Source organism: Telmatherina bonti, assembly GCF_933228915.1.
Source record: "Telmatherina bonti genome assembly, chromosome: 15".
Lineage (NCBI taxonomy): Eukaryota > Metazoa > Chordata > Actinopteri > Atheriniformes > Telmatherinidae > Telmatherina > Telmatherina bonti.
In genome coordinates, this window is record NC_136613.1 from 9630959 (window position 1) to 9658480 (window position 27522).

Genomic DNA, 27522 nt, shown 5'->3' on the forward strand with positions numbered 1-27522 from the left:
TTTGCTCTTTAATTAATTTGCAAGAAAGTCTAGAATTCTGTCTTTCTTCTTATCTTTCCATCATTTAATTTCTTCAGACTTTGTTGTTTAAAGCCCAAAACATTTAAAACCTAAAATCCTTTCTATCCAAATGATGTCAGAAAAACCCCAGGAGTGAATAAAAGGAAGCAAACTCGAACATGTAGGTCAGTTCAGCAAAGACTGAGGCCAACTGTGTGATTTCCCTGAACAGCTGACAAGCTTCATGACGGGACGCTTGCAGCAGCATCATCATGAAATATGAGAGTGACTCACAAGAGGATGATCTTGCGGTTGATGTCTGGTCTTGCGGGGAACGGTGAGGGAAAAGCCTGCTGGCTGAGCAGGCTGTCGTTCTGGTCCAGCCGCATTTCCTCACTGTCTTCACCTCGCTGCTGCTGCTGCCATGTTGGAAGAGTCTGGATATCCACAAACTGGGAGCGGGCACCCAGAGGATCCATCCCCTCCCACACGATGAGCTCACGCTGCTGCAAAATGGAGGAAGCCCAAAAAAATCAACACATAGAGATGCTCTGATAGCATCCTGAGAGAGTTAACCTTTACTACAATATGGAGGCTAAAAAAAGTTTTAATTGATCAGAATACCAAACATTTGATGATGATTTCTACACTGTCGTACCAACAGTAAATGACTTTTTAACACCATCAAACAGTCAACTTCAGATATAAGAAAAATCATATGAAAAACAAGTTGAACGTAGCATTTCTTCCTGTTTAAAACATGCAGTATCTGTACTTATTTCCCCTTTTTGCTCTCTGAAATGTTAAAAAAATCAAGGACAAATAAATCGGCTCTGATTCTCTGGAGATACTCAGAATATTTCCAGCTGCATGTCGGGTCACCATCAGCCAGACAGCAGCCGCATTAACAGGATTAAATCCATTCAAGCAAGAAATCACTTAAAAAATTTCAGATTAGAGGAGGAGCTTCATGCTTTATTAAATATGAGCATGACGGCAATCTCCACTATTTCCAGTAAATAAGACTGGAAACCATGAACCTTCAACACATTAGTCATTAGGACTGTGACAATATTCTTTTGTCCCGATTCAATTCCGATTTTTTTGGGTGCCGATTTGATTTAAATTGCCATTTTTGTAGATTAAAAACAAACAAACAAAAAAAATGTACAAAACTTTTTTTGCTCGTCATTTTTCTTGATTTCAATTAGGCAAAATATAGGCAGTAGCCAGACCATCATTCTGCTGCTATCATGTCCAATGAGACAACTAAAAAGATCATTAAAAACAATAAATAAAAAAAATTACTCAAATTTTATAATGCATTATTTTTATATATCTTGGGGGGGGGGGGGGGGGGGGAATCGATTTTTAACAAAAAAAATTATTTTAAAACCGTGAAGCAAAAAATCCCGATATTCTATTTTTCGATTGGATTTTCCCACCCCTATTAGTCACACTAAACGCATCATAATTAAGCTTCAAATGGCTCAACAAGGCTGTTTACACCAATAATGCATTTATAGATTAGTCCAGATCAAATCTGATTTTGATTAAGTCACTTGTAGAAGGAAAAAAATAAACAACCTTCCTAGCTTTATCCAGACTGTCAAAGAAGACATTTTTCTGCTTTATGTTCTAGTCATGCAATTGTAAATCAGGTATGTTCAGTACCTGGAACCACTCCATGGACATATAATCAGATGTTTCACCATTTCAACTTTAAAGCAGTGTAAATGAATCATACTAAAACATTACTGTGAGACCAGTAAATAATTAGAAGTGTGTTACTGGTGCAGCTGCATATCATCATGTTTGGAAAGCAAATAAAAAAGACACTTAAATACACAGAAACTGTGGTGCTGCTGCCAAAATGAGCTTCCTTGTCCTCCTAATCGTGTTTAAACCGGTTTTAAGAAGGAAAACAATCATTATAAGTCAATAAAGACTGCATTTTAGCAAGTTGGTGTCTTTCAAAGAGCAAAGTCAGCACTCACCTATCTAGCGAAGCCAAGCAGAGCCAAATATTATGACAGCAATAATGAATAAATATCGACACTGCGTCCAACAGAGTCAAGAGATTTTATCGTTTACATCAGCTGTCATACTAACAGGCAGAGGAACTTTAATGACAACTAAAATTAGTTTAAATGGTCAGCTACGCGGGTTCACACACTTAGCAAACATGCTATTAGCTCAGCTGACCGTCGCAAAGTACAAGTTAGCTTCCGTGAGCTAACAACATCCGGTTGGGAATTTAAAAATAAAACTCAAACGTTATTTCTGTCTACATTTTAGTGTGAATAAAAATGTGAGTTTTACACATCTACACTATCAGTGTGGTCTTTAACTGTTTAATGAGTGAGAATTTGGAGTAGTAATTACAGTTTAACTTAGCTAAAAAGCACCTTTCTTTTGTCAAAAGTTTAATTGTTTTTTGTTTTTGTTTACCTTTGGGTCATTTTTAGACATTAGTTTCACACACTTTAGATGTGTTAAAAAATTTAACACATTTATTTTTTATTTTGCTGTTTGCCTATGACACCAGTATATTTCATTCTGGGGATGATCTGTCTGAAATAATAAAGAGAATAGGAGATGAATTGATAAATGTGAGAAATTGGTTTAACAAAAACAAATTATTGTTAGATTGGGACAAAACTAATTATATGGTGTTTGGTAATCTGAGGAAGAATGCTAATGTGAAAGTGACTATTGATGGAGTTTGTATAAAAAGAGTTTAAGAAGTCAAGTTCCTGGGCGTTGTTTTGGATGATAAATTAAGTTGGAAAGCTCATGTTGAATATGTAAAACAGAAAGTTAGTAAAAGTATTGGTATTTTATTGAAAGTAAAAAATCTGTTTAATTTTCATTCATGTCTTTCTTTTCTTTTTTTTTTTAAACCTGCCTTTTAGGCAAGGCAAGTTTATACCTTAGTTTGACAAACTTTTCAGACATAAACAATTATAGAAATTCAATGTTGTATTCACGTCTTAGCTTTGTTTATGCAAATGAATGACACCATTCTAGTAATTATGTAGCCAGTCAGTCAGCTAAAATAATTAATACTGGGAATTAAATGATGAAAATAACATCCCTGTGTTCTGAAATTAAAAGTAGGAAGTAGATGTGTTGATGACCTCAGTGCTAAAATTGAAGCTCAAGCTTCTCATTTGTTGTGTGATTGATGGAGGGATTTGCTTATTTTGGAAATTTGATAGTAAAAAATCACTAAATTATATAAACTGAGACATTATTTGTATGTAATCTGCAGGGGCTCTACCAGGAATTTTGGGCCCTATGAAAGGCAATGGCATAGACCCCACCACTTGATCGCAAATTTTAGATTTTTGTTTTTGCTTCATTTGCTTCAAGGTGAAAAAAAAATAGCTGTTCATGCGAACAATAAAGATCTAGGGCTGTGTTTAACCCTTTATGGGGCAAGTGACTATTTTTGATCACTTTGTTTTCTTTCATATTCAGCATGACATTTTTTTGTGTGTGTGTTCATGTAACAACAGAATGGAGATCTTGGTTCATACCAGAAGGACAATTTTAGGTTAAAATTTCTGATTTGAAGTTATTTCTTTGAGTGCCCTATAAAGGGTTAAATCACAGTGCATACATCTAACTAGGTTATCAGTTGGTTTATCACTTTATATTACTGCTATATGTTATTACAACTTTTGAAAAAAGTCTTTATTGTTTTCAATGATGGTTTAATGATTTTCTTATATAGTCTGTAAATCTTTTTGGGCCCCGATCAAGTCAGCCCTTAGAATCCTTCTTAACCCCCCCCCCCCCCCACCACCACCACCACCATAACAACCATATGGCGCCTCTAGTAATATGATTCCACAGGAAAATGTGACGTTAAATTGTTCCTCAGGGAAAAAAGTTAAGTGTAATAATGTATTTCATTGATATCTTGGGGGGGGGTTTAGGAACAACTATCTATGAAATACATTATCACAGACAAAACTGTCTATCATGTCTGTTATATTTAACTGATAATAATAATTAGTTTGAGTGCATGTTTTTATTAACAACCTATGCTTTTATTTTGTTGGAGTCTCACCGACAATCATCCGGTAGATTTTATGGTAGTTTTTGGTAAATTGACTCCCCTGTTAATCAGGTCCTAATCAAGTGACTACCGAGCTAGAACACTTCCGGTATCACTGTTGAGAGCAAACACATAATATTTACATGTATATGATGTCATATATATATATATATATATATATATATATATATATATATATATATATATATATATATATATATATATATATATATAAATGATGTCTTTGGTTAAGAGATCGTGGGGGGAAAAAGATCACTGGATTTGTCAATGTCGCAGTTTGTGGCTAAATATTTATGTCCGCATAATTTTACACCAAAGCTCAATTTTAACTTGATAAGGGAATTATTTTGTCAATTATTTTCCTAAAACAGTCACAAGTCAACACTGTTTTTTAATCTGTAGCGTAGCAGACAAAACCAATCGAAAATGCACAAAATTACACATACCTGCCCAACAATTATTTATTGGCATTCCAAAATACATTTTAGATATTATTTGTATGTATTTATATATAATTTAATGGAAAAGTTAAATGTGTATTGTAAATCACTTTTCAATATGAGTGTAGTGTGTATTTTGATCTGATCGATTTCTTTCTGTGATCCATTAGCTTAGCTTGAAGCTAAAAACGGACAGCACTAGGAAGACGACACACGTTAGCGGCTAGCTGCTCTTACTAAGAGGTAAGACGACTTAAACCTATTAAACCTTCAAACAATTCAGTGAATACACGTATTAGAACATTGTATAGAACATTAACAAACCAGAAAACACACTTTGTTTGCTTTCATGAGTTTGGTTTGGAGCAGAACATCACCACGTGGGTATAGAAGGAGTCGGGTACTGTTAATGAGTGCGCTTGATTTATGTTACTGCGAGTTTCAGACGGGCGGAGTTTCACACATATTGCGTTAATTTAAGTACGGGAAATGTTTAACTCCGTGTATGCGATCACTTTTGTTCAGCAAAACGATCGCTCCACGGGCAAAGAGACATACTTAGCCGATATTACAAACGTCTACCACAGAAAAAAAAATCTTATAAAATAAGCTTGGAGGCAGCACGGCAGCATATTAACTATTACAGTTACAGAATGAAATGTCAAGCTTGACGTGTGTGTTTATTTTCACTTCTTGACAACACCAACACCGTCACGACTAATGGTATTCTTATTTGTTTACTTTTTAAACAAATTTGGAAACATGCTGTAAAACATACAGTTACGTTTTCACAGGTGGAAGAGCCTGTGGGTTTTCTAAAACTGCAGGAGATTAAAACATTTCTTTTAAAAACGTAATACAAACAAACAAACTGATGCACCATAACAAAAGCTTGTGGACATTTACAGTCCAGATCAGCTGGAGCATGCAGGGTCCAGACAGGTGGAAAGATGCTCCTCATGCCCAAACAGGACTGCAGACTTGTCAAAATGTTAGCCTGAGAACTTAATCAGTTCAATTCAGCTTTATTGATACATTTCCACTTCACAACAATTTCCTCTCAGGGAGCTTTGCAGACACATCAGGGAGGACAGCCACCTGCCTGGACTGGTTGGGGTGGATAGGACAGGGAAACAGAGACCAACATGCACTGCAACTTTTATCTGCAGAAAGAGGAGAAATACGTCAATGATACCAATACTGTCGTGCGTTTCTACACGGACGATGAGGAGCAGAGAGATGAAAAGCTCAGAGCATCATGGGATTTTTTTTTTTTTTTTTTTTCCAGCCTTTAAAGAAAACATACCACATCTGTGATGATGACATTCTCCCCTTCAAGCTGAGTCAGTGTTCAGAGCACAGTGGAAAATCTTTGGGGATTGTCAAATGGCAAAAAATTTCATCCAGACTTGTTAAACGTTCAATTTCCTGATATTCTATCATAAGTTGTGCAAACCAGGGGAAAAGTTCTGGACTGTTGAAGGAGCAGAAATAAAGCCACAGTAGCTTTAAGTTGCTCAAAGTCTCTCCTGTGTTCCTGTAAAACAGAACTGAGCATCATCCCAGGTGGCCGGTCATGGGTTTGACCAAGCAGTACCTTCGCTACGCCACCAGTGCCGTGTTCGGCGTAATCGGCAGCCAGAAAGCCAACATCGCATACGTGACGCTCCGAGGAGGAGAGAAGGGGCGCTATGTTGCCGTGGCTGCGTGCGAACACATCTTCATCTGGGACGTCCGAAAAGGAGAGAAGGTGAGACCTCAGCGTTTGGGGGAGGGGGTTTAATGTACCAGCAGCTCTGCAGGAACCTCGATGAAAGCGTGTTAACAGCTCTTTTCATCTTTCCATGCAGGTTCTCATCCTGCAGGGCAAGAAGTACGAGGTGAGCTTCCTCTGCCCGTCTCCCGATGGCGTTCACATCGCCGTGGGTTATGAAGACGGTGCTGTGAGAATCTTCAGCCTGCTGAGCGGCGAGAGCAGCGTCTCCTTCAACGGCCACAAGTCGGCGGTCAGCGTTATGAACTACGATGCGCTCGGGGCGCGGCTCGTCACCGGGTCAAAGGTGAGAAACGCCATTTGTTTTGGGGATTTTCTTCCTCTTCTTGCTGCTTTTTTTTGGGGGGGTTTGATGTTTAGCCGCTTCCCGCTCGGTGAGATTAGAACATAAAATATCACAAGAAAAGGAAAGATGTCGATGATGGTTGTGTTTCCTCCAGGACACAGATGTGATCGTGTGGGACATCATCAACGAGTGTGGGCTGTACCGACTGAGGGGCCACAAGGATGTCATCACACAGGCCTTGTTCCTGAAAGACAAGAACCTCCTCGTCACAAGGTGACCCTCCCTTTACCTACTGAATAATTATTCATGAAATTGAGCTCAATGAAACATAATACAAGAATGAAAATCGATGATAGAAACAAGTTTTGATTATATTACAGGATTAGCAAAGTCTGCATTCATCTTTTACTCTGAAATGTGAGGAAAAGTCGTGCTTGTTGTGAAAACTTCCTGGTCGCCGGCTCAAAATTATTTGTTGCTACGCAGAGGTGGCAATTCCTGGTCCAGAAGGTGAAAGTCCGGTCTGGCAGCTGTTCCGACCAGTTACCAACCGAGCTGGATTTAATGAGCAGAGTTTATTTGCCAGGTAAACGAGCCTGTTAGTGAAAATACCTGTTCTACATGTAGAGGTAGATCCAGAAACATGGCAGGACTTTTACTGTCTGGACCTGGAATTACAGGTACGCTGCAGAGGTTTCTGCATCCAGCACGCTTCTCACGTCCCTGTGTGGGTTTGCCTCGTTTTTAAGTGAAAGAACGACATAATAATTGTGATATAATATGAATTCCAGCTGATTGTGAAACTGAACATTGTCATGCAAGAACATCAAAAACAGAAAATCTGCATAAATATTGATATTCATGTGTTTCTTTTTTTTTCTTAATCTTAGAAGAAGCAGATGAATGTCGAAACCTAAAAGCAATAAAACAAGTATTTCTGACTGCTGTCTTTACCAACTGTGTGTGTGTGTGTGTTGTTGCTGCTGTACAGCTCCAAGGACACGTTTGTGAAGTGGTGGGATCTGGACACGCAGCACTGCTTTAAGACCATGGTGGGCCATCGCAGTGAGGTGAGAACTGCTGCGTCTGCACGAGTTCAGGGCGTCACCACCGTGCGCTCCGGGAAAGTCCGCGCAGGCTGGACGTGCACCTCTTCCAGACCTGATGCGTACCTCTGAATACTGATATACTATAGTGTATATATACTATATACTATAGATTGATACTATACTATAATATAAATCCAGCTGAACTTCTCATTCGCTCATTTATAAAAGTTTTCGCTTTACTAATGTACGGTGAGAAATTATGGAAATAATAACAAAGCTGAACCGAATCAAAGTGTTTTAATCTTGCAGAAGAGAGAGAGAGGTGACACACACACACACACCTGCACTATGCGGGCTGAACTCAGTCTGTACATCCATGTCTTCCACTCTTTTCTGATCAGCCGAATCAGCTGAAAACACAGAACGATGGCAGCTTCTCCTCCGTCTTCCAGCTGTATGGAGCTGAATTCATGTGTTTTCATCTTCTCACACCAACCTGATGTGGCATGCCGGGCTGAACTCCCAGTCTGCTTCTTAACCTGCACTCTAAAGAGGAGCATTGAAGTAACTTGTGTTATAATAGAAAGACAGAATCATCAGCGTATTGTCAATACAAAACCAACCAGATCTGTCCCTGCAGATCAGATACGTTCAGGAACCAGACATCCACGTACAAAATTTCCCCTGAATAAACTGCAGTCTTCTTCATCACTACAGGACAGGCAAACGAGACATTTCCTTTCAGTCACTCATTTTCTGCTCTCTGACGCTAAATTCAGGAGTAAATGTTGATGATTTTTTTATAAATTCGTCTAGAAGCTGATCTTCTGCTTCAACAAGCTGCTTCACACAAACAGAAACGATGCTTTAAAAAAAGCATCTCTGCCTCTTTTCCTCTGAAGGGACGTCCCCATTGGAAGCGTTTGTGTTTAGTCAAAGCAGGAAATGTGCTTCCTGGAGGACAAGAGGAATCTGTGGCTTATTTTTCTGGCAGGTTTGGGGCGCGGTGCTGCTGAACCAGGAGAAGCGGCTCCTAACCGGCTCTGCTGACAGTGAACTCCGAGCCTGGGACATCAGCTATCTGGAGGAGGTGAGGACGATCGTGGGACTGTTGACGGATGTGGAGAGCGTAAAAACTTAACGGCAGAATAAAAACAAACACATCTCTGACAAGGGAATGTAAACAGAAAGAAAAACTCTTCTCTCTGAAGAGGAATGTTTTAGTTCCGAGGTGTTTTTGTCTGCTGGTGATGGAGGCACGTCACACAGAAACGACACAGATCCTTCCTTAGCGTTTTGTAAAGTGACTGTCTGCTCACTTCCCGTTCAGGAAAAAGCTCAGGGTGAGCCCAGCGTGAAGAGGGGCAAAACTCTGCTGGACGACGGCGATGACGACGACGATGAAGGAGAGGAGGAAAGTCTGGAAGAGGTAGAGTTTTTATGCATCGTGACCAGAACGATCATGCAGCAGCTGCCATCAAGTCTGCTCAGATGTGGTTTGTTTGAAAGTATTCTTCACACTTTGTTTCTTCACACCACGTTTGTCTCAGCGCATCTTGAGCTGTAAGAAGTCCGGCTCCATCCTGAGAGAGGCCAGAGACCGCGTGGTGTCGCTGACTACAGACGCCAGAGCCAGAGTCGTCACCTGCCACGTGAGTTTCGCCGTATGCTGACGGTGTCAGATCACTCAGGCATTGATAAGATGAAGATATTCTGTTAGGACTTAAAGTTGGGGCTTTGCTTCCGCATCACTTTGGACGTAAAACCAGATGATGGGGTCGGCTAAATGATTCAGGATCAAAATGTCTGATAGTAACTATTAGGGCTGTGACGATATGCTTTTGTCCCGATTTGATTCTGAATTTTTGAGTGCCGATTTAATTCTCAGAATTCTTTGACATTGCAGAATTTTCTAAATTAAAAACAAACAAACAAAAAAAAAAGTATAAAAGTTTTGGTTTTTTTTGCTTGTCATTTTTGTTGAATTCAATGAGTAAAAAACAAACCAGTAACCAGACCATCATTCTGCTGCTATAATGTCCAAGAAGACAAGTTAAAAAGATCAATAAAAAACAATAAAAATGACAAATATTTCAAAATGTATTATTTTTATTGTTTGGGAAAAAAAATTTCAGCTAGAAAATCTATTTTAAAAATTTGAAGCAAAAAAATCTCGATTTTCAATTTTCTGATTCAATTTCCCCACCCCTAGTAAATATGTGGTGCTTTGTGGTAGTCATGTTTTCATGTCACCGTCATGGTAACTAAGTAAAGCTTACTGAGCCTTTTCTTTTGTTTGTGGAGTTTTCTTTGTCATAATAAAGCTTTTGGTGATGTTGTAATGACGTCTGAATGTGTTGAGGCTTTCTGTTAGGGGAGGGAAAATCGAATCGAAAAATCGAAAATCAGGATTTTTTTGTTTCACAATTTTAAAACCGATTTTTTTGTTTAAAAAAAAAATTATTATTTTTTTTTTAAAATAAATAAATATAATCCATTATAAAAAATGTTGTCATTTTTATTGTTTTTATTGATCTTTTTACTTGTCTTCTTGGGTGTTATACCAGCAGAGTGATGGTCTGGCTTATTGTGTTGTTTTTTTCCTAATTGAAATCAAGAAAAATGACGTGCAAAAAAAAAAGGTTTGATACATTTTCTTTTTTTGTTTTTAATCTACACAAATTAGCAATATCAAAGAATTGTGAGAATCGCAATTTAAATCGAATCGGCACCTAAGAAATCGGAATCGAATCGGGACAAAAGCATATCGTCACAGCCCTACTTTCTGGACAGTCGCTTCGCTAAAAGTTTCGTAACTTGAAGCGTCACGTTGATTTTAAGGTTCTTTTAGTGGTTTATAAATGTCTTAATGGTCTTGGGCCTTCTTATTTATCTGATCTGTTTTTAAGGTATGAACCCTCGCGGACCCTGAGGTCCTCAGGTACCGGCCTTTTAGTTCTTCCTAAAGTTCGTACCAAAACATATGGCGAGGCCACATTTCAGTATTCCGGGCCTCGCCTATGGAACAGCCTGCCTGAGGGCCTCAGGGCTGCAGAGACTGTTGATGTTTTTAAAAAAAAGCTCAAGACCTACCTTTTTAGTTTAGCTTATAACTAAGTTTTAACATTCTTATATTAACCCATATTTATCTTTCTTTTTAGTTAATTTTATTTATTTATTTATATATTTTATATATTGATTTACATAGTATAGATTTTATTATTTTATTTTAATGGATTTTATTTTTGTTTAGTTATCACTCCAGTTCTCTCCTCATCGGGGTCCTCTTCGCCGAGGGCTGCCCCTGCTCTGACTGCATGGGTGTTGCTGTGGGGGCTGTCCCTGTCTGGTGGGTCGGGATCCAGCGCTGCAGCTTTACGGTTGTGGCGTGGGTCCTGTCTGCCCGGAACCGGGTGGCCCCCATGGTGATGGCCTGGGTGGTCTTGGTTGGGGGTAGCCCTTTGTGTAGAGGCTCCCTGAGAATACCGTTTCCTTATCTGGTGCACATCTGGTGCAAATGCACCTGGCCATTCATTCATCTTCTTTTAACTGTTACAGGGCAAATAGGGCATGGGTGAGGGTGGTTGTGGGTGGGTGAAAGGGGATGTGTATGTGTGTTAGTGTTTTATCTATTTTGATGTAAATTGTTTTATAATGTAAAGCACTTTGTATTGTTTTTAAGCACGAAAAGTGCTATACAAATAAAGTTTGATTTGATTTGATTTGTGGAAGTACTGCCACCTGCTGGTTGTTTGGTGTACTGCAGTCCCGTCACATTGAACATTTGCGACACACCAGTGGATGTCAAGCCAGATATGAAGCCAGAATACTGAAGTTATTATTGTTATTTTGGCATAAATGTTTAGAGGAAGGGTTGGGTTGTGTGCTTGTGTGGGTAATGTGCGTGTGTGTGTTTTAAGTGTGAAACTGTTTTTTATTTTTATGCTGTTCAGCAGTTTGATATGCTTTTGTATGAAAAGTGCTATACAAATAAAGTTTGATTTGATTTGATCTCTAAACATAACGGTATTCTAACGTCAGATTCAATAAATCTGTGCTGGTTGTTTATCAATAAAGTTTTGCGTGACGTGAAAAACTTTGCAATTTATGTCCCACTCTGTAATCCAGAGCGGGATCAGTGGCGGATTTTGCTGTTCATTGTGACTGTAGGTGGAGTCGTGCAGGTGTCCTCTCTGCTCCTCTGACTGGCTGCAGCTGCAGCCGGAGCGACTTTAGGACGGGGAGAGACTCTCCTTCTGACAATAACTTTACAATATGCGCTTTAAAGTCAGTCGCCAAAACACTAGGAAAGTTTCTAATAACTCAAGTAAAAGTTGCTAGATTTGTCGCTAGTCGCTTTTCACAAAAAAAGTCGCCAGATTTAGCGAGAAAGTGGCTCCACGCTGCCTCTCATGGCGTAGCACGTAGCTCACGTTATGTACGTAACGAGGTGCGGTTGCTTTAACTCTCTGTGCAAAGCGGTGCAGAGTCGAGGAGGAGGGAGAAAACCCCGCCCACAGCTAAAAACGCCTGCGTGACAACAGGATACTCGAATATGACGAATATAGGCATTTTCTATATCGCACAGATGACTAGCCACGATATATCGAGTATATTCGAAATATCACCCAGCCCTAATTACAGTGTTTAACTGGCCAAACTATGTATACTGAAATAATGCAGCCAGTTGCCACTGACAATGGTATAAACTATGTTTAGGTGAACTTCCACAACCTACTGCAGTTATTCTACATTGACCTGCAGCCGGAGCCGACTGAGACTGGCCGCCTGGGAGTGCTTTAGGACGGGAGAGGCTCCCACTGCTCCTTCCTTACAGTAACTGCAGAACAATATGTGCCTTCAAGTCAGTCGCCAAAACACCAGAAAAGTCTCTAATAACTCCGGTAAAAGTTGCTAGATTTGTTGCTTTTAACAAACCAGATTTAGCGAGAAAGTCACCAAGTTGGCAACAGTGTCTGAATGAAAGCAAAGCGGCTGTGGGAGGAGTTTACAGCACAGCGCTGCAACGCCAGAGACGCTCGATTAGCAGCTGAAGACAGCAGGAGAGGAAACTGCAGAGAGAAAAACAATCACACCCTTTTATTTTTATGATTGTTGAAAACCCAGATCGTAATTGAGATTAAAATCCGATTAATCGCCCAGCTCTAGTGAGAAGATTGATGAACATCGTGTGTTTGCTGTCTAATTGTAATTGACATTTTCTGTATCATCCTTGACTTTGTGCACGTCTCTCACATCTGTTTCAGGGCAACGATTCAGTGCTGGAGGTTTTCACTGTGCTGTCAGAGGAGGAAGTTCAGAGAAAAATGGCCAAGAAGCTGAAGAAGGCGAAGAAGAAGGCGGCAAAGTAAGCATGGAGGAGACGCTTGTTCCGGATGCTTTCCTTGTTTTCTGTTCCGTCTGATTGCGTTCCAGCTCTCGCTGGTTCAGAATCATCTAGTTTATGCTGAGAGACAAGAAGGAAGAGCTTCAGCTGCAGGGCAAGCCGCCATCTCAATTATATCTTGTCCCACAATAAATATCGTCCAGCAGAGAGGTGAAACTGTCGTAAACGTCTGTATAGAAGCATGAAATTTGGCACAAATGCAGCCAAGTAGATCTTCATATAAGATCCACCTCGCATACTTGCATTATTTGATATTAAAGATTGTTCAATTATGGTCGCTCATTTTGCTTATAGCCCAGAAATGAGGAACTTCTAAGTCACTATAATTGTTGTTGACAATTATATTATATTAATTATATTATATTATATTATATTATTTTTAAAATATATTATATATAATATAATATGACCTTAAGTTCAATATTATGACTAATTGAATAGGTTACCTTAATTATAGTTATTTAATAAATAATTCAGTATCATTTTTTAGTTTTAGCCCTCATAGCTTACTTCATTTTTTTTTTTTTTTTTTTTTTTTTTTTTAATAAATTCATTTAATTAATATTCTTGTATGAACATTTTTATTTCCATACATTTAAAGTGGAACTATTATGTGCATTTCAGGCTAATTTATTTTTATTTCTGAGACCAGAAGGGCTGGGATTGATCGAGTAATTGTCACAAATCGCTTTATTTATTTCAGACCGACCCTCTCCGTAGGCTGTCAGATCAGCCTGCGGGCAAAACGAGTGGATTGAGACTCTTCCGCATTAAGCCCCGCCTCCCGCCACTGCACTACATCGGGAGCGCGCACCGCACCTGCTTTCGCCGTCATTGTAACGTCTCATAAACAGAAGGATTAGGCTCATATGAACTCAATAAAAAAACAAAATACAATGTCAACACATAGCATACAGCCCTACATGTTGGAACCTGAATCAGAGCCTGAAAACGAAGTGGAAAACAGCAACCCACAGCAACAAATGCAGCAGGATGTCTCTCTTTGGTAAACTCACCAGCCATCGTTGGAAATAACTTTATCCCACGTTTTCCACCCGCCTGATGTATTTGTACATGCCCTTGTTAACCAGTAGAAGGTAACCAATCACCGAACCTTATCCCCCGGGACGTCACAAGGATTTCCAAGTAGAAAAAACTCTCTAAAACGATGCGTTTTTCGTCGCCATGGAAACCGAACGGAGAGAGTGCTGGAACTCAACTCAAACTCAAACATGCGTTTAGGTGATAAAAAACAGTGTCGTTCACATGTCTGATGAGGATTCAACACTGTAACACTGTAGAAAGCTCAGAAAACTCCAAATACCATCATAGCACCCCTTTACCGTTGGTCCTTAACTGGAGCTGAATGCAGCCAGCTTGTCTTCGAATAAACACGTTATCATCATCACACATCCAATCCTGCTAAACATTTAGCCTTCACAGTCTGGCGACATGTAAACTATGCCATAAATAAGAAGGATGTCCATCACTACGTCTACTTCTGGCTGCTTTGTGCACCTTAAAGTGTGATTTTAGACATTTTAGTGACTATCACACCTCCGTTAGTGTGACTGCAGCAGTTCTCGTACTGAACCTCACCGTGTCGCTGCAGAGCTCAGGAGGATGCAGGCGAGCAGACATCAGAGCCGGTGGTGGAAAGGATGCTGAAGGACGAGATCATCAGGTTAACTAACATCAAGGCTTCCGCCAAAATCAGGTGAGTGTACCCCAAACACACACACACACACACAAATACACACACACACAAGTCAGAACAAAGCAACAGTTATCATGTGACTCATCTCTTCTGTCCCCAATCAGGTGGGTGGACTGCCTGTCGTGTGCAGGCGGCGAGCTGAAGGTGGCGCTGCTGCTCCAGAACAACACCGTAGAAACTTACAGCCTGAGGACTTCAGAGAAGACCCCCACAGCCAATAAGACGGCTCGCCTCACGCTCGGCGGCCACCGCACCGACGTCCGCACGCTGGCCTTCAGTTCAGACAACCTGGCCGTCCTCTCTGCCTCTGGAGACACGGTCAAAGTCTGGAACAGGTGATTCTTCTCGTAGCTTTGCCCCGCTCAGTAAAAAACATGATGAAACGCAGCGGTGGATCTTCTAACGGAGCGTTCTTCGGCCTCACTCAGGTCAACTCTGCAGGTGATTCGCACCATGGCGTGCGACTACGCTCTCAGCTCCCTCTTCGTGCCTGGAGACAGACAGATCATCCTGGGGACTAAGGTACCTGTTACTGCGTGTGTGTTGGGATTTTAGGAGCAGTGTGTGAGTTGAGAGGACAGATGTTACGTTTTGTTTTTCCACATCAGAGTGGGAAGCTGCAGATCTTCGAGCTCGCCTCAGGAAGTCTTCTGGAGACTGTAGATGCCCATGATGGAGCGCTGTGGTCCCTGTGTGTGGCCCCAGACCAGGTAAGCCCACCTGCTGGTCAAGTATCCTTCATACACTAACATATATGTCAACACCTTCTTAGTATTTCTAAAAAATGTTGTCACATTTCCTACTTATCTTCCATGTTTTATTTTGTGTGTGAATGTGTGTGTGTGTCCTGCAGAGGGGGATTGTCACAGGAAGTGCCGATAAGACGGTGAAATTTTGGGAGTTTGAACTGAAAAAGGACCTGGAGGCTGGCCAGAAGTAAGCTGTTGCTATGCAGCAGGCAAGATGCTGCCTTGCTGATGTTGTATTTTCCTGAGTGTGTGTGAGTGTGTGGATCTGCCCACTTGCAGGTTTTTCCTCATTAAAGGGTTAAACATAGCTAAAAAAAAAAAAAACCAAAAAAAAGGGCTTCAGCGACTTGTTGCAGGACATTTACCTTGTATATGTGTGTGTGTGTGTGTGTGTGTGTGTGTGTGTGTGACCCAGGAGGCTGACGGTGAAACACACTCGGACTCTGCAGTTGGAGGAGGACGTTCTGTGTGTGAAGTTTTCTCCTGATCACCGACTGCTGGCTGTGTCGTTGTTGGACTGCACAGTCAAGATTTTCTACACAGACACACTGAAGGTGCATCTGAGCTCATTTCTTTCCCTTCTTTCTTTCTCCAAGCAGCCAGACTTTGTTTTGAACCTTGAAGCGGTCTTGAGGAAATATTCTCCATGTTGTTTTGTTATCAGCTGCTTTTTTTTTTTTTTTTTACCTTATTTTCAGTCCAGTTCTTCAACTTCTTCAAACAAAGACACATTTCATGTTAAATAAGCCTCTTCACACTGATCTATAAATGATTCAAGCATTAGAAGAGAACCTAAGTCAGTGGAAGAACCAGTGTTGTGTTGACACACACATGAGAACCAGTTGTAGGTTGTATCTTTAAGCACCATCATCCTGTTGCAAAGACTCGCGTCTTCTCCTTTCCTTTTGCTGTTTCTACAACGTGTCAAAGATAACACAGTTTGATATGAATTAGTACTTTTGCACCAGCAAGCTGATCACTAAAGAGCTGATAGTTAAATATCATAAGGACTGCTGATATTAACTGATACTACACATTGAATATCAGTACCAAGTCCTTAAAAGGAAACTGGGCAAGTTGAGGACAAAAACAAATGACAGGAGATGAAAAGTATCCAGAGAGGATTTCCTTAAAACACCCAAGAAAGAGCTGAGAGACGCATCTGGACCTTTAGCCGATCAACCTACTGACAGCCTAATCAATCAAACTTTATCTGTAGAGCACTTTCACATACCTCAAAGTAACCAAAGTGCTGTACAGGTAAAATAAAAATAAATCAACATTAAAAGCACTAAAATAAAGACAACATAAAAGACAGAATAAGACAGATAAGACCCGGTGCTCCTGCTCTCCAGAGTTAAAAGCCAACATAAAAAGATGAGTTTTCAAAAGAGATTTAAAACCACTTAAAGTCCCAGCATGATGAGGCTTCAGCCTCATCAGAAATGGCCTCCATGGGACGGCGGCTGTGAAGACGCAGTTTTTAAAGGATAGAAACAGGGAGAAAAGACTGAAGTATGCTGATCCCACCCTGAGCCCACACCAGCAGCAGTGTGGGATGATCTGGACAGAGAACAAAACAAAATGCACCTCCTAAACACTAAACACCTAAAGAAGTTTGGATCAGGGTGCAGTCACACCCAGAGAGTCAGGTAAAGATTCAGACCTTTCACAGTTCATGTTCCACTTTCCACCGGAGGCGGTGCTGCTGCAGGAATCGCTGAAGAAGACAACGAGACTCCTTCATCTATTGGTTAACGCAGAACAACTTGGGTTGTTTGAGCTGCATCTTGTCGTAGCGGTTCTGGATGGATCAGAATGATTTCAGAACGTTTACTGAGTTCTTTTGGAACGTATCGCTGTGGTTATGTTTACCCACGGTGCCGTGCACGGAACCTACTATTTGCACTTAAAATTGTTCCATTTGAAACGGACTAAAATCGTGTTTGTAGGTGGATCTTTTTTAATCCGGATCAGAAAAGGTTTGCGCATTCACAACATCCAAAACAAAGCAGAAATTCCCAGCAAACAGATCGGATTTGAGTCAGAACGTCTGGTTCGAACGCACACCAGGAAACCCGGAGAACGATTCCTGAAGACCATGTAAAGAAACAACAGCTTGTTTCAGAAAGTTCAGGCTGAGTTGGTTTAATTTACCGCAGTTCCTTTTTGTTTGCACATATTTCAGTAAATCTGCATTTATTTCCATTTTATGTGATGATGACTGGCTGAAGACTTTTCCAAAGAACCATAAACTAACAGAGAAAACTCTCTTTGCTGCTTTAGTTTTTCCTGTCTCTGTATGGACACAAGCTGCCGGTCCTCTGCCTGGACATCTCACACGTGAGTACGCTCAAGACGCAGGAGCAGAAAATCATCTGAACAGTCATGATGGTCGGAGTTTATTATCGACCAATCGTTGCTAAACGTTTATTTAAGAAAATAAATTCAGTGATAAGAAGCAGAAACAGGGCATGCGGTGATGGAGATGGGTTCGTTTTTACACAGCGGGTTAATTATTTCTAGGATTCGTTAGCCGTCTCGTCTGCTGCTGTTCTGCAATAATAAAACCAGCAGAAAAACCTTCAACCTGAGTTGGAGCCGAGGCTGATGATGAGCTGAGATGGAAGGATGGAAATAATACTCAGAGAAATGCACTGCGTACTTCTCCACTTATAAAACCCGTTTTTAATGGACCGGAGGGGGGAAATCTTCTCTAAAGATTTCCATTAATAAATCTCTTTAATCATCATTTTATTCCCAATGAAACACGAACAGCATATCATATGTTGAATATGAGACATTTTACCATTTGAAGGGAAACATTTGATGGCGTCAAGACATCTAAACAGATCTGGAATACAGTGAACACCTGGAGAAGAGCTTTGATGATTATTCAGGTTAATAAGCAACATGACAGCGTGAAGAAGGAGCATTTCAGAGGAACATCAGCAGAGGTTCACCCATCACACACAAACTGGGTCCAAACATTGTGGAACAACTTCAGAAAAATGTTTGTCAGGATAAAATTTCATATCCTTGGAAGATCTCACCATCTTTAGTCGCCAGGCGACGACATCGCCGCCGTGGGAGGAGAGCTGGAATGCCCGATAGCAGTGGGGACAATGCCTTTGGTCCTCCAAAACCAGGCAAGCAAATATGTCAAAAGTGAAACTGCAGATCCAAAAGAAACAGGCGATCATGCAGAACAAAGAGATTAGAGACAACAGGGAGAGCAGCAAGCCAAACACACCGGCGCCATGCTCCAAATCAGCTGATTCTCTTTCAGTCTTCATTTCTGTTTTCATGTTTATCCTGCAGGGAGAGTTCGCGTCCCTCCCAATACTCACCCCAACGATGTCCCTTTTAGTTTTAGTTTTTTAGTTTTTTTTTTAAAAAAGTAAAACAAGCTTCTTTATGCACTTTTACAAGCAGAATACTCTCCTGGAACACTGATCAATGAAACACACACTAGGGCTGGGCGATATGATGATATGTATAGTTTGGAGAATAGAAAATGTTTGTCATTTCATATGAGGCTCTATCATTTATGCCACGATAAGCTGCTTTACTGCAGTATTTTACGTCAAGATGCGCTTCATGGCATGCACGCTGCAATATATAAACAAACATACGGTAGCAGACATGTTTCAGAGCAGGATAATTCATTAAAAGATGACCAGCCAATCAAAACCAATGAACTTGTTCATAAAAGAGGGAAATTTCTGTCGCATGGATGCAGTTTGGATATAAAAAGACTGAAGTGGAACCGACAACAGACTCCGACACAACTAACTTATTTTATCACCTGCACAAGAATCAGAATAAAGAATAGAGTCAACGAGCAAAAGCAGCGTCAAGTGGAGGCGAAAGTTTATAATAAACGTCCAGACATAAAACGCTGCAACAGGTATTTACCTGTGGAACGCCACACGGCCATAGTTCCTGCAGATGGAAGGAGATCACTGCTGCTGTTGCCAAGCAACATCTGACACATAACTGATGACTGACACATTACACAAACAGTTTTATATCATTATGTATATCGCTATGGGGATATAAAATGAGCGATAAACCCAGCCCTAGTTCACACATATGAAGCTTCAGGAATCTCTTATTAGAAGTGAGACAGCTGTTTTTCAGATCCGTAAAAGATTTAAGCCCTTTAAGATTTCCATTCTGGATTTTGTGACCTTTTTCTAAGTACATTTTACGTAGATTTTTTGCTGTGAAATTATAAAGAGATTTTTTTTCTGCAAATTTTGTTGCAGGGAAATATGGAACGATGCACTTAGATGTTTTTGAAGCTTAAACATGTCAAATACAAGCTGGTGAAACACTAAAAGACTTGATAAAAATGATTAGTCTTGTTCTGTTTGGTGGTCGTGATGGGATGAGAAATACACACGTATGAATTAAAAACCTCAGATCAATCTCAATTTTCTATAATGTTGCAGTTAATTTATTTAATTGACGTGAAACTGTCGTTTCAGCAGCATCGACGAGTCAGTTTGGAGGGTTTGGTTGTTTTTCTGCACAATATAAGATCCAGTTCTGATGTTAGTCTCCAGCACTGTGTGTGTGTGTGTGTGTTTGTGCTTGGGATGATTCCTCAGCCCTCATCTCTGCGTCTCTTTTACCAGGATAACACACTTATTGCCACCGGCTCTGCAGACAGAAACGTGAAGATCTGGGGTCTGGACTTTGGCGACTGTCACAGATCGCTGTTCGCTCATGACGACAGGTACCGCCCAGAACACGTCTGAAGCGCACCAGTCATGAGCTGGCCGGAGCCATGAAGTCATGATGTCATGACCACCTCTGGTGGTCGGGGATCAGAGGACACTGACTTCACCCCAGCTGCTATTTCATCTCACCGCTCATCTGTTTTCTCCTGGATGGTCTCACTTTGTCCTCATTGTTCACTTCCTTTCTGATCCGTCTCCTCATCTGTTTATTTTGCTCATCAGTTTTTCTTTCCTGTTTTGCTCCCAGCTGAGTTTCTTGCTGATGCAGATTTTCTTTTTCTTCTGTGTGTGTGTGTGTGTGTGGAGTTTGTCTCATTCTGCCTGTCCTGACCTCTTCCATCCTGCTGGGTCTCCGCAGCGTCATGTTCCTCCAGTTTGTCCCGAAGACTCACCTGTTCTTCACCGCGGGGAAGGACAAGAAGATCAAACAGTGGGACGCCGACAAGTTTGAGCACATACAGACACTGGAGGTGACGATTTTTCTCATCCTGAAGTGTTGATGAGCTGCAGTTAGGATGAAGAAGAAACTGAAGCTTGATATGAAAAGGAGATGAGTAACTCCCAGGACATGTTTCTGGTTTAAAGGGCCACCATCGGGAGGTCTGGTGCCTGGCCATCAGCCCGAGCGGAGATCATCTCGTGTCGTCATCTCACGATAAGTCGCTGCGTCTGTGGGAAAGGACACGGGAGCCCATCATCCTGGAGGAGGAACGGGAGATGGTAAGATGCAGCAGGGTGTTTTCTACCAATGGGGCCAGGTCGGTGCATGACTGGTCTTACTTTCTGGGACCTTAAACTTACCGAACCAAACCTGAAAAGACCCAACACACTGCAGTCCAATGGGTGGCTGAAAGAATCATCACTTCCTGTGTGACTCGGTGCTGTTAGAGCAGCAAACCTTCCTCGTCTTCTGTTTTTGTGTTTTAATCTTCTTTGTTGTAATTAAATGAAGGCATTGCGTTGCTATGACATCACAGTGTTTGGTTGCAGAGGTGCCTCCTACCAGGTGAGGGTACGGTCAGGGTTTACCAAACCAGACCCCTCGGTAGAAACGGGGCTTATGTAACATGAAACCATATACAGTTGTGCTCATATTTATTCATGCCCTTTCATTAAAACAGCTGCCTGTAAAATAAGCTGAAATTGACTAAAGTAATAATAAATAAAGATTTTATGAAAATCATTACATTATATTCTAATTCTGGTTGAATAGAAATATTTTTTTTAAAAAGCAAACAAATAAGATAATTTATTACATATTACATCATTCATAAAGTAATATTTTGTTGAACAATCCTTTAATGTTTCCACTACAGTCAGGTGTTTTCTGTTCCTCTCAGTCAGACTTCTGCACCTGTTGACAGGTATTTTGTCCCACTGTTCAACAGAAAAGTGCTCTAATTTATCCAGGACCAATTTGTTTGTTTGCTTGTTTTTTCTTTCTTCTACTCAATTAAATGAAAAAACAGTGTCTTAAATTATATTAAATTTAATTTTTGCAAATTTTTAGTTATTGTTCCTTTTTTAAGTATCCAGTTATTTGAGTGACTGTTGTAAATTTAGCCTTTTCTTTAATGACAGGGTATGAATACATATGAGTACAGCAACTGCGTTGTACAGAAAAGATGGGCGGAGCCTCCGTGACGTCACCCGGAGGTTTCTGAAGAGCTGATTGAAGCTCATTGGACGGTTCCTACCGTCGCCATTTTGGCAACGTCACGTGTCGTCTCTCCCAGAAAATACAAAAATGGGCGAAGAGGTAGAGCTGAGAAGGGAGCTGTGAGAGTGGGAGTGAGTGATTGCATCAAGCGAACGCCGACCTGCATGTAGCTTATAGCTATCCAAATTAACGGGAGCTAACCAGCTAACTAAGGTAAACTAGCTAAAGCTAAATCAAGCTGTTAACAGGCTGAAAACTGTTGTTCTACATTCCTCCTTCTTGAAGCGGGAGATCAGGTACCTGTCAATCAAAAGGACACGCCCCTAAATATGCCAAATTTTAAGATGAAATTACTTTTAAACGGGCGAGTTAGAAAAAGATTCACTCCCCCCACAGTCGTCATGAAGTTAAACCTGATCTATTAAACATAAAATAGATTTTTGAACCAGGCTGTAAACGTTTATTTCTGCTCTGAAATTGGTCTTTTTAACATGGGAGTCTGTGAGGATTCTCTCTGTTTTGGTGCCCCTAGTGGATGAGGGAGGAACTGCAGTTTTATGCACTTTACACACATAAACTTTACCTTTCACTGCCAGAGGTGGCCGCTTGCATGAAACACAGCTTCTTTGTGTCTGTAATTTTTCTTGTTTTTTGCACGTACAGGAGAGAGAAGCGGAGTTTGAAGAAAGCCTGGGCAAAGGAGATGCGCCTGTGGTGAGCCCCCACTTTTCACCTATCAGATATTTTCCCTCTGGCCTGTTGCAGATCTCAGTCCCTGCAACCTTTAAAAATGTGTAAATGGTTCTTTTTTCCTGCTTCTCCACCGTGTTTGCTTGTCTGATGTCAGGAGTAAGTGTGTGTTTTCCACATCCATGTGTTTCACTCTGCAGGTACCTGGAGAGACGGAGACAGAGGCAGTGCCTGCTGGCAAGAAGACTGTGGAGACTGTTAAAGCTGTGAGTGTTTTCACCTCTTCTGCCATGAATGCTTACACACAAACTCATGTATGTTTACACATGTGAGGATAGTATGAGTTCAGGAGGGAATTTAAAGAAAGAAATGAATAAATCTGTAAATGAATAAGGACCAGAATTTGTAAATATTTTAACAATGATTTAAAAAAATTATTATTATTAATATTAATAATAATTATTAATAATATAACAATAATAATAATTATCACAATAATAATAATAATAAACAATACATAAATTGAAAGAATTCTTTTTGCAATTATTGAATTACTTGCAATTCAAAAACTTTTTTTTAAAGTAAAAAATATCTTAATCTTAATAATTAATGATTCTGATTGTAATTAATGTGATTTTATTTTTATGACAGAAAAATATTCTTAAAATATTTTGCATTAAAAAATGATAATAGAAACGTGTTTTATTCAAATTGCCTTATTTTTTTTAAATCAGTTTTATTAATTGAAAAGTGGATGTAAGGATGTACATTGTTCAGGGCCGAATGCTGTCTGCACCATTTCTTATGTATAAATAACTGTGAAAATGGGAAAACTAACATCTGCTAATTGGTAGTTTAAAAGAAAGTAAATAAAAATAATTTAATAATAATTTTATAATTTTATAATAATTTTATAATAATTTAAGCTTTTCTGAAAGCAAATAACTGTAAAAACACGGAGCATGATGGTGATTTATCATTGTACGACTGGCTAGTTTAATAATGCACATTATTTTTGTACCTAGTTCTCTACTTTATTTTAAAGCGTTAGAACATGATGTACAAATGGTAATAAATGTATCATAAATGTATTATAAACCTACCCAGGTTTAGATGTTCCTTGTTAAGCTTGTGCTGGGATTCCTCTGCAGGCTGAGCGGATCATGGAGGCTCTGGAGCTGTACAAAGAGGAAGTCAGGAAGATGGAGGAGCATAAATACATGTGTGAAAGAGCCGGCAACGAGGTAGACACTTGTTTCACTTAAAGTCTTAAATTCAGCTCAGCATGTAAAGCTTTACACCTCCTCTTTTGTTTTTGTTTCAGGTCCCCCCACCTAAACCCAACCCCATCCTCATGGCCTTCGGAAATGTTTCAGTAAGTTGGGAATAAATCATTTTCCATCGTTGCGTTTTTTTTTAAATGTATAATACTGATGGAAATATGAATCTAAGTATAATGTTGGTCGTGTTGTTGTCACGTTTACATGTAATGTAAGTGTGTTGCTGTCCCTCTTGTAGCCGTCCCGCTACGTGTTAGACGTCATAAAGAAGGTCAGATCGAGGTAAGAGCTGATGATGATGTAACTAAACTCTGATTCAGAGCCTGTTGATGTTCTTCTGGACCTTTAAACAATCTCTGTCTGATCATGTTGTCTCCTGCGGTCACCAGCGAGCTGGAGGTCTCTCTGCTGGTCTTACCGTTCCCTTACGTCCCCGAGCTGCTGAAGCTTTTCAGCAGCTACATCCAGCAGGGTCTGGAGGTGGAGCTCGTCTGCCGCTGCCTGTTCTTCCTTCTCAAGTAAGACCAACTTGTCTTTCTACGTCAAAGACAGGAGTTTGTGTTCGGGTGTGGAATCCCATGTTTGGCTGAAAAAGTTGGTGACTCAAAGAAATAACACAGAAATTAGGAGAATGTATCATGTACTCATAAATGCTAAGCTATGACAAGCTCGTTGCATCCACAAAGATTACCTTAAACTAGGGCTGCTCGATTATGACAAAAATAATAATTACGATTATTTTGACTGAAATTGATATCTCGATTATTTAACACAATTATCCAGTATTTATAAACAACGCTGCATGTCGTGGTGTTCTGGACTCCGTGTCGGGCATTATAACGTCTAATGAACGGTTCCGAGTTGTTTAATCCACTTTTACTGCTTATATAGGAACTATATAACGTACATCGAGTTTACCTCGATGCCAAACAACCGCTGTCAGGCTGCAGCGTGTTTCTCTCATTCAACTGTTAAAAGACGGCTGATCTGAACCAGCTGGTTAACGCGTTGCTATGGTAACGCCCCATAACGGAGGGATATTACAGTGTTTAACTGGCTGAACTATGTATAGGAAAATAATGCGGCCAGATGTCACTGACAATGGTATAAACTATGTTTAGGTGAACTTCCACAACCTACTGCAGTTATTCTACATGGACCTGCAGCCGGAGCCGACTGAGACTGGCCGCCTGGGAGTGCTTTAGGACGGGAGAGGCTCCCGCTGCTCCTTCCTTACAGTAACTGCAGAACAATATGTGACTTCAAGTCAGTCGCCAAAACACCAGAAAAGTCTCTAATAACTCCAGTAAAAGCTGCTAGATTTGTCGCTTTTAACTTAAAAGTCGCCAGATTTAGCGAGAAAGTTTCCAAGTTGTCAACAGAGTCTGAATGAAAGCAAAGCGGCTGTGGGAGGAGTTTACAGCACAGCGCTGCAACGCCAGAGACGCTCGATTAGCAGCTGAAGACAGCAGGAGAAGTCGTTGATCGTTGAAAACCCAGATCGTAATTGAGATTAAAATCCGATTAATCGCCCAGCCTTACTTTAAAGATGCATTACGTAATTTTCTGAACTTAGAACTCCACATTCCTGACTTGTTCGATGACACAGTGACATCGATCATGTGTGTTTCTGGATCCGCTGCTTCGCTCCAAGGCTGAGAAACCGCAACATACAACATACATCTGTGACGTGACAACAACTGCAGAGTTTCGCATCACGTTGTAACAAGGAACTGGCTGTTTTGATCACGCAACGTCGCTGATTCAGCAAAGAAACACAAGAAGATTAAATGAGAGAACGAGACTAAATGAGAGTCATCATAAGGTCGCCTTTTTTCTGTCTGGAGAGAGCCAACAGGTCAGGTAGGATGCAGGACGGATGCTGGATTAGCCGTCGGTAGGGAGTGTGTGACGGGGAAAAAAGGCAAAAGTTCTGTAGTGTGTCTGAACTTTGTAGCTTCCTCCTAACTGCAGCCGGTGAGACACGATAACTTCTCTACTCTGAGGCATCTGGGATGAACTGTCACAAAATGAAGACTTTCATCGTGGTCAGTGTTTCAGGTGTTTTTAGGAAGAAGCAGCTGCTTCTTGTGCTTTATCAGCAAACAGTAGAGACCATGCAGATCCTTTCTGCAAAACACATGCAGAATGCTCAGCAGAAAGGTCCGTGGGTTTCTCAGCAGGAAGACAGCGCCGAAACCAAAAATACCACAGCAACCTTGTGTCGTTGTCCGCCTCAAGTGTCTGCAGAAAGAACAGAACAAAAAGAACCAGAACTTTCCATGAGTTAGTTTCTGCACTGCAAGAACGTCTTCCATGTTGTGGCAGGAGAACTGCAAACCTGCCAAAGTCAAAGATGGTTTTTCTGCAACATAACCAGGCTGACAAACGCAGAAACAAAACAAGAATCATCCGAGGTTTCTATTTTCTGCAAAAATATACAATAAGTTGATGTAACACTCACTATTTTTTTGTGAAAACAAAAACTCACTGTATCATTTAAAAGGGTAAAAATAAAAAAGTAAACGCCAAAATTCTAACTGAAAATAGAAACTGATGCAAAGGTGAACATGAAGTGAGTTGATTGCTTGTTTCCGAGCAGACAGGGAGTTAAACCCAGCCTGCTTGCTGTGTTTCCGGAAGGTTTCGTTGTTCTGGTGGAAACATTATCGCTGTCATGTCACTGTTTTTTCCTCCAGGATCCATTTTGGTCAGATCACCAGTAACCAGATGCTGCTGTCTGTGATGGACGAGCTGCGGACCAGCACGCTCTCCAAAGTGTCTGAGATCAGGGTAAGCGACGTCTGCAGAGGTCTTTTTTTATGTATGTCCGCTTCGCTTTAACTCCCCCCCCCCCGTCCTCTTCGCTTCAGGACCTGATGGGCTTCAACAGCGCCGCCCTCCAGTTCCTCCAGCGGGAAATTGAAAGCAAAGAGGACGTGACGTTCTTCGCTGACGCCACAGGTCGACTGGAGGAGAAAAAGAAGAAGAGGAGGAAGAGGGAGAGGGCTGTTTTGACCATTGCTTGAATTAAAATACATTTTTTTTCTATTATTATTATTATTATTATTATCTTGGCCTGAACCAGACGGACTTCTGTTGCTGTTTGGGATCTTATGAAACCCTGACTAGTTATAACTCACTGTTAATCAGCAACATCCTCTATTTTCTCAAATAAACTCTGTTTTTTTTTTAAAGTTCTTCAGGTTTTAGAACAAATAAATCCTCACAAAAGCTGGGCGGCTGTAGCTCAGGAGGAAGAGCAGTTGTCCTTCAACTGGTAAGTTGAGGGATCAATTCCAGGCTTCCCCTGAAATGCCAAAGTGTCCTAGGGCAAGACACTGAACCCCAAACTGCCCCCTGATGTGCCTATCGGGGTATGAGTGTGTGTGTGAATGGGTGAATGTGACAAGTAGTGTAAAGCACTTTGAGTGGTCTGTATGATTAGAAAAGCACTATAGAAGTACAAGTCCATTTACCATTTAGTCCATTACCACTGGCAGAGAGGCGTGTTTCCACAGCAGTTACTGTAAAACAAATGGAAGTTTGAAACGGGGTCGTGTCACGCTGAAAGCAGCTCCATTCCTCATCAGCACACACAGGACGTTTGATTTAAGCTCCTCTCTGCCTCATAA

General features: G+C 40.7%; 2 protein-coding genes across 2 annotated transcripts in view; one reads left to right on the top strand and one right to left on the bottom strand.

The window, feature by feature from the left end:
* Positions 1 to 2166, bottom strand: part of gdap2 (ganglioside induced differentiation associated protein 2) — a 43117-nt gene extending 40951 nt beyond the window's left edge. The window contains exons 1-2 of the mRNA XM_079253905.1: positions 1998 to 2166; positions 295 to 506 (exon numbers count right to left, since the gene is read on the bottom strand). Of these exons, the coding sequence (XP_079110031.1) occupies positions 295 to 479 (185 nt within the window). The 5' untranslated portion in view covers positions 480 to 506; positions 1998 to 2166. The remainder of the gene's footprint in view (positions 1 to 294; positions 507 to 1997) is intronic.
* A 2556-nt stretch (positions 2167 to 4722) lies between these two features.
* Positions 4723 to 27087, top strand: wdr3 (WD repeat domain 3). Its single transcript, XM_079253823.1, has 27 exons — positions 4723 to 4770; positions 6076 to 6277; positions 6378 to 6587; positions 6742 to 6860; positions 7579 to 7657; positions 8631 to 8726; positions 8967 to 9065; positions 9187 to 9288; positions 12904 to 13004; positions 14656 to 14760; positions 14865 to 15095; positions 15189 to 15282; positions 15369 to 15470; positions 15614 to 15696; positions 15925 to 16063; positions 17796 to 17852; positions 20153 to 20253; positions 20616 to 20727; positions 20843 to 20977; positions 22581 to 22631; positions 22808 to 22873; positions 23759 to 23851; positions 23932 to 23982; positions 24126 to 24169; positions 24277 to 24405; positions 26587 to 26680; positions 26761 to 27087. Exons 2-27 carry the CDS (start codon positions 6104 to 6106, stop codon positions 26914 to 26916), a joined length of 2823 nt encoding a protein of 940 aa, XP_079109949.1. The 5' UTR covers positions 4723 to 4770; positions 6076 to 6103; the 3' UTR covers positions 26917 to 27087.
* The last annotated feature ends 435 nt before the right edge of the window (positions 27088 to 27522 follow it).